General features: G+C 36.7%; 1 protein-coding gene across 1 annotated transcript in view; it reads left to right on the top strand.

The window, feature by feature from the left end:
* The window catches only part of RSPO2 (R-spondin 2), a 99,293-nt gene extending 93,299 nt beyond the window's left edge, over positions 1-5,994 (top strand). The window contains exon 5 of the mRNA XM_041412855.1: positions 4,699-5,994. Within this exon, the coding sequence (XP_041268789.1) occupies positions 4,699-4,808 (110 nt within the window). The 3' untranslated portion in view covers positions 4,809-5,994. The remainder of the gene's footprint in view (positions 1-4,698) is intronic.
* Positions 5,995-7,042: the final 1,048 nt, after the last annotated feature.

Here is a 7,042-nt window from a genome sequence, read left to right as displayed (position 1 = left end):
TTTTGGTTTTTGTTTTTTTTTTTTTTTTTTCTTTTTGTAGCTGTTACTCTTTGGTGTACAGACAATTGCTGGGTATATAAGCATAAATAATGTTTTATCAGGAATTCATATTATAATTGCATTATAACCTATAAGTTATTGGACCATTACCTATATGTTGCCATTAAAATACATAGTTAGCTAATGATTATATTTCATTGCCTAACATATTAGTAGCCTAAGTACCTACCATAACTAAGTGGTCTGAACAAAAGTTTAATGAGTAACACTGTAAAGACACCACCCACTGGGGTAAATTACTTAAAAGATAAAGACTTACTCATTGGTAATTTATAAAGCAAATTGAAAAAATGAATTTTTAAAAATTGGAATAAAGATTTTAAATGAATGGCTTTACCAGTATTGCTTCTACAGAAATTGACAGCAGTCATATATGAGACCTAGAATCATAGATTGGGCTTTCAAGGCTTCTTTTTTGGTAGGTAGATGAACACTGAATTCAGCTACATTTCACATATTTCTTGGGCTTTATACATTTCAGTGTATACATATGACTTGTTTAATTTGAGAATTAAAGAAATTATGTAAATCATGTTCAGAGCTGACTTCGATAACAGAAATTGAGGAGCCTGTTTTTAGACAGTCAGAGATAAAAAATGCTTTCCAACAAAAAGGTAGTTAGCTAGTTAGTATGCAAGGGAAAACACAATCAAAATAAATACAAGAACACAGTATGCTGTATATCTGAACAGTGCTTAGATATCATGCTCTTTGAATGAATTATTTGTATTTGCTCCCCTTTCTGCTAGCATCATAGTCTTAAAAAAAAAAAAAATGACAGCAGTCATAAAACAAAGATTGAAGATGAAGCCTGGAGATCTATAACTCAGAAAACAGAAGCAAGATGCATTGCTATCTGCCAGATGACAAGCAGATGAGCATCCTTCCACTAGAAAGGATGTAATGTCACTTAAAAGATCAGTGCTGACTGTGGATTCTGGGCAGTTGCAATGGATTGTTTGCTTGCTTGGATGCTGCTTCTCATCAGGAGAGGTTTTTATGGTAATTGGATCAGACTTAATATCTCAGATATTCATATAACCATAAAATGGTTTGGGTTGGACCTTAAAGATTGTCTAAACCCCCTGCCATGGGCAGGGACACCTTCCACTAGACTGGGTTGCTCAAAGCTTCATCCATCCTTGGCCTTGAACACTTCCAGGGGTGGGGCAGGCACAACTTCTCTGGGAAACCTGATCCAATGCCTCACAGTAAGGAATAGTGCCTCACCACCCTCACAGTAAAGAATTCCTTCCTGATATCTAATCTTAACCAACCTTCCTTCAGTTTAAAGTTATTTTTTCCTGCCCTATCACCACATGCCCTTCCCTCTCCAATTCTCTTGTGTTGTCACTTTCTGTTCTGTACAATAACATTATAGCCTGGTTTTGATGATGATAAGACCCCTCTAAAGAGGCAGAGTCCTTTTGCTCACTCTCCTCATTTTCTTCAGTCGGGAATTACCTTTTTTGTGCCACAGCAGGTTCTGGACTGTAATACAGCGCTGCTAAAAAATTGCACTCCTTTTCAACTGCATGACAGAGACAAGCATTGTAGAGCCCTGCTTCCTATGGAGAGAGGAACTTGGGGTCAGGGCTTTTGCTCTAAGGAGCAGGAAGTGAGTGGGACAAGGTATGGGGAAGGTTGTGCATACAACCTGCACACAGCCTGACCCATGACACAGAGTACAGGTGGCTGCTGCCATCCTGGCCCCAGGGGACAGTCTCCTCCATTGGCTGTCCTCATCCCACTGCCCTCCAGTCAGGGAAATGGGATAGCTTGGCTCACAGATCCTCTCAGAGGATAAACATCATGTTCTTCAAAAGATGTCAGGAGACACTGTATCAGGAGACGTATCAGGAGATACTTCTGTTCACTGTGCTTCTGCCGATAAAATAAACACTGTAATTGAAATCTGCATTTAATAAAAGTTGTTATGCATGGGGACTTCAGCAGCATACTTTGTTTGAACTCTAGTCTTCATAATCAGTTTTTTCTTGCTAATCTCTAATCTCTGTTACGTTCTACTAACAGCATGGGAACTGATGGCTACCCAAGAAATACCTTTTATATTCAGTTTTGTGGTTAAAATGACATTTGGAATCTGGGACTCTTAGCATCACCAAATCATCTGGATTTTCTCTGTGTTTAATATTGTCCTGAAAATAATGAAACTTAATCTGTACAACAGGGCAATTTGAGGTATAGTGAGCAGCCAAAGAGCTCCTAACAGAAGAACAAACTATCATTTATCAGTGGCTCAGGGATGCTGCCTCTGCATGGGTAGCTAGTCCACAGCATAGGTAGAAGTTAATTTGCCTTTGGTGTCCCTTGGAATAAAAAAGCAGGGAGGGAGACAATTGCTGCAGAGGAGCAGAAGCATTGCAGTGTGCAAGCTGCACAGCGATGTTAAACCATTGAACTCTAGACCTGTTAATTTCTGATTTAAGGATATCATATGGGGAGTGTGCTGGCAATCTGGTTTGATGTTTGTGTTGCAGGAGCTACTTCCTAAGGCTTAGACAGAGATACCGACTGTGTTGTGTGTTATTTTATCAGCTCAACTCACAGTTTTTTAGAGGAAAAATAATAGGATCTTTCACTACCTTAAACTTATAGTAAGCAATTAATCTAGTTCTCTGGAGGAGGTCATAGAGAAACTAATGAGACACTGACTGAAGTTTATATTTCTTTTACTGATTGGTCTCTAGTGAAAAACCCCAGAAGGTAAGATCACTGAGCAAACTGTGTAGGAAATTTCCAGTAAAGCTCCTGTTGATTCTGCTGGTCTTGTGAGAATCAATTGACGAGCAGAATTGGTCACTTTTCTCATATTATTTCCTCTCATCTACTCCTCCTTAATAAGCATTTCAAAGATTTGGATTAAAAAAAAAATAGCATATTGAAAGTGCAAGTTAGACTACAGTGTTGAACCATACATTCAGGCAAGTTCTGATGCCTTGAAATATACCAACCACTGGAATTCCATAAAAAAGATTATATTGAAATCTCTGTAATTCAAACCACCTTATTGTAATGCCACTTTGTGTCAAGTGTTCCTTCCCTCTGACCTCATTAGGCGTGCCTTGTCATTAGATACACTGTTACTAAAGAGTTTTAACTTAAAAGCTGCTTTGATTAATGCTTGGTTGGACTGAGGATTTATTGTGTAGGATTAACTAGATTTAAAAATGGCAAAATGCCTTAGTAACTTTAATGCCAGACTTTAATGAGAAGCAGAAGTAAACTCCAAGGACCCTTATGATTTTTAATGTGGACTAAACTCATGTGCTTGTTACCTTAATGTCCTGTCCTATTTTATATACAAGTACTCCAATAATTCCTAGAGAACAGTAGCCTAGAAAGTGTATTACAAATGTGTAACCTGAAGTATGTACATATTTTTAATGAATCACAAATTTTGATAATTTTATAATCAGATTTATTCAGTATTATTATCAAATAGAGGAAAACCCTTTGCACTGGTTTGGGCCTTTTAAATTAAGAAACAATATGGGAATAAGACAAAACTAGACTGGCAAACATTTTTCCCAATAAATAATGTACTGACAATGTAGATGAAAAATGCATTTTCACATTTTTATGTAATCTGCTAATCGAATTTCTTTTTACTGTCTTCTTAAGTTCATTAAGTGCTCCTGAAAGTTTATAAAGTTGGCGCTTCTAGAGTTTAATAACCTTATTTTTTTACCATTGATCACATATTTTAGTATATGATACTGCCAAGAAAATCCAGACCATTCTCACATCCGACAACATTTGGTCGTCTCCTTAAATCCTACTAGACTTGATAGGATTTAAGCATATACTTAAAAGGTAATGCACTGCTCAATGAGGGCCTTTGTATCTGACATTTTTTCTGTCCATGCTATCTTCGCTGAGATAACCAAAGGGCACTGATTTATTATTAGACCTAAACAGGAAAAACTTTCTCATTCAAAAAGCTCGTAAACTTTTTTTTCTGAATTGATGGTGAGTTCCCAATTTTGTTTATTTTTCAGTGAACTTTCAATAGTAGAAGCATGTATTTAAATTTTTGTTTCGGCACAGTTATATGCTGTGAGAATTAAGCACAATGTACTTATAAGCAATATCAACAGTTCTGGTACTGCAGTTAGGATGGTATCCAGCCGAGTTCTTGGGCTGTAATGCCAAATTTCTCATTGAAATCACACATGTGTTGGACATGACTTAAATAGGATTACTCACTCAAGCAAATTTACACAAGGGTCTAAGGCGTATATCCAGCTTCCAGAGGGTAAGGAGCCTGCATTCTCATTTGGCTCTGGGCCTTGGGCACTTGCATAACATTGCTTGTGTAACTTACCCTGCCAAAAATGAAACCTGCATCAACATGGTTACTCATACCAGAAAAATTGTGCCTGTGGACAAGTGATGACAGTCAGGGATCCTGCTTCCTTTTGTAACACACTGAAAACTTCTGTTTTCACTGATGATTGAAGCTCTTTAGCCAGTATTGCCATTGAAGTCCCTATTGATAATTTATGTACCAGTCCCTATTGATAATTTCTATTTCTGTTGGGTTTTTTTTGTCACGTCTGGATTCTTTACTTGACTCATTACTATTATTTGTTTTTCCTTTTTTTTTTTTTTTAGGGAGAAGGCCAGCAAAAACGAAGGACAAAAAAAAGAAGAAAAAGAATTTGATGGAAAGGGCTCAGAAGCAGCACAGCATCTTTTTAGCAACAGATAAAACAAGCCAGTAAAGACTTGATTTTCCTTAATGTATTTTTTTGCAAAGTGCACAAAAGCTGCTATATGCTCCTGCCCATGGATGCACTACAATTCAGCTGCTTTGACAGTATTGGTGGCAAATAACTTGTGAAAATAAAGCCCACAAGCTTGTTTGTTTTATTTATATACTTTTTATTTTATTTTTTCCTTTCATTTTTGACCTGAAGACTTCAAGGTCAGGAGTGCACTGAGCTGGATCTGTGGAAGTGATCCTGAAGTGCATCAGTGATATTGTTCTGAGTGCCTGGTCAACGTGTTGTCAAGGAAAGAAACTTACACAGCACCAGTAGGTGGACTTGTGCATTTTTAAATAAATAGGGGGAAAAGGAAGTCTTGGAGGTGTAGGTACAATTGGATTTATGGCCTTTGTTTCCTATATTTGTACATTTCAAGAGTAAATGGATATGACTTACCTACTTAGCGTTAATGTACATTGTTCTCACCCCTGCTACGTCGACACAGTTGTGTAATAAAACTGCTTTAAGACAACGTGCTGCAGGATTCACTGCTCAGACCCACCCAAGCACAACAGACTCTGTGTGTACATATTACTCTGTCTACATATAAATGAGCATATTTACTGTACATCTATGCATTTTTATGTATAATACTTTATACATGTTTAAAGGTATGTCCGTTTGGTTCTAGTAATGTACTTTAAATAATCCAGTAAATGTTTACTTTTTGCTATGTTTTAACTATCTTCTCATGTTTCTCAATAGTTACAAACTGGATTTCTTTTTCTCATCTGCAAAGCACGCTCATTTGCAGAACTACCTTGCACTGACCCTCACAATGGAGTGTCAGCTCTGAAGTATACTTGCCAGACTAGGAATCCACAAATTCTTTCTGCTATTCAGTACTTCTGTCTCAGCTCCCATGAATTTTGTCTCAGAAAAAGACGATTAATGTTTTTTAAGATGAGGCACGATGATGATAGAAGTTTTGAGTGTCAGGAGAGAATTTACTTGTAAAGTTCTTGGTATCTAAGACTCTATGTGTAGTTTGGGGTTTTATGTTGGTTTTTTTTTTCCCATTGTAATGCAGTGTTTAATTTCAGTTAGTCCTGATGCAGTCAGATAAGAAAACAAATAATTTTTCTCCCTGAATAAGGGAGAAACAAAATAAAGGTCATGTAAGGTCAACCATTCAAAAGTATAGAAAACACCAATTCCCCAGTATTGCTGATTATTTGTAGATGCTTAACAAATTTATTCTGCAGCTGTTGTTTGCTTTGGGATTTTTTTTGGGAGGAGAAGTAGAGACAATTTTCTGTGTAGGACATTAAAATGGCACAGGATATGTAATTTGGTAATCTAGCATTATTGAGCTAGCATTCAAGGTGATTTTTGGATACCTGACAGGGAAAGCCTACACTAAAATGCCTGTCACTTAAGAGAAATTATTTCTCTTTTAGACCTAAAACTTGCATACTACCTACACAAAAATAAATGAAGCAGCAAAACAGACCCCAGACCTCCACAAACCCCTTTTGGAAATACACTTTAGAAAAATCCCACAAATTCCAGTTTTAGTTTTATGGGCTGTATGCTTTTCAAATAAATGAGGGAAATAAAGCATCTATAAGCACAAATATATCTGCATTTATCTATGACAAGTGTTACTACCAAAATGTACATATGTTAGACACATATGAATGTTCCATCAAACTGCTTGTGGACTTCAACTCAGCCGTGAGGTTTTCACTGTATGTTCATATTTACCTAGAACATAGTAATGTTACGGACAGTATGATTGCTCTAATCCTGGGATGCTATTTTGGACATAAAATGCTCACTTCAAAAAAAAACCAAAACAAACAATGAGATCTGTAGCTGTCTGTTTGCTTATTGGTTATCAAATTTGGCTGTAAGTTCATTTAATGCCCTCATACAAGCCTTTCAGTAGTGGTTGCAAATATTGTATTAGGTGTGTCATGGAAAGAATGCTACAAAATACAATAAAATGTGTCACAAGCTCCTGAGCAAAATATTTTTGGTCATTTTTAATTCAAATAGCATATTCTTTTGGAATTTAATACATGTAGAAAAATTGCAGAAGGTGGGGAGATGCAGATTTTCTTCCACTGGAGTAAAAAATGTGAGGGTTTTCCATACAGCTGTTTTGTTTGAAAAGACCCTGAGCATTAGATATACATTGATTTCTCCTATCCCAGTCACCTTCACACCAAGAGTTTTCTTGGGAG

This window comes from Onychostruthus taczanowskii, unplaced genomic scaffold (genome assembly GCF_017590055.1).
Source record: "Onychostruthus taczanowskii isolate IOZ18803 unplaced genomic scaffold, ASM1759005v1 scaffold4, whole genome shotgun sequence".
NCBI lineage: Eukaryota > Metazoa > Chordata > Aves > Passeriformes > Passeridae > Onychostruthus > Onychostruthus taczanowskii.
Note: the sequence above shows the minus strand (reverse complement) of the source record. Positions and strands in the feature narration are given on the sequence as shown.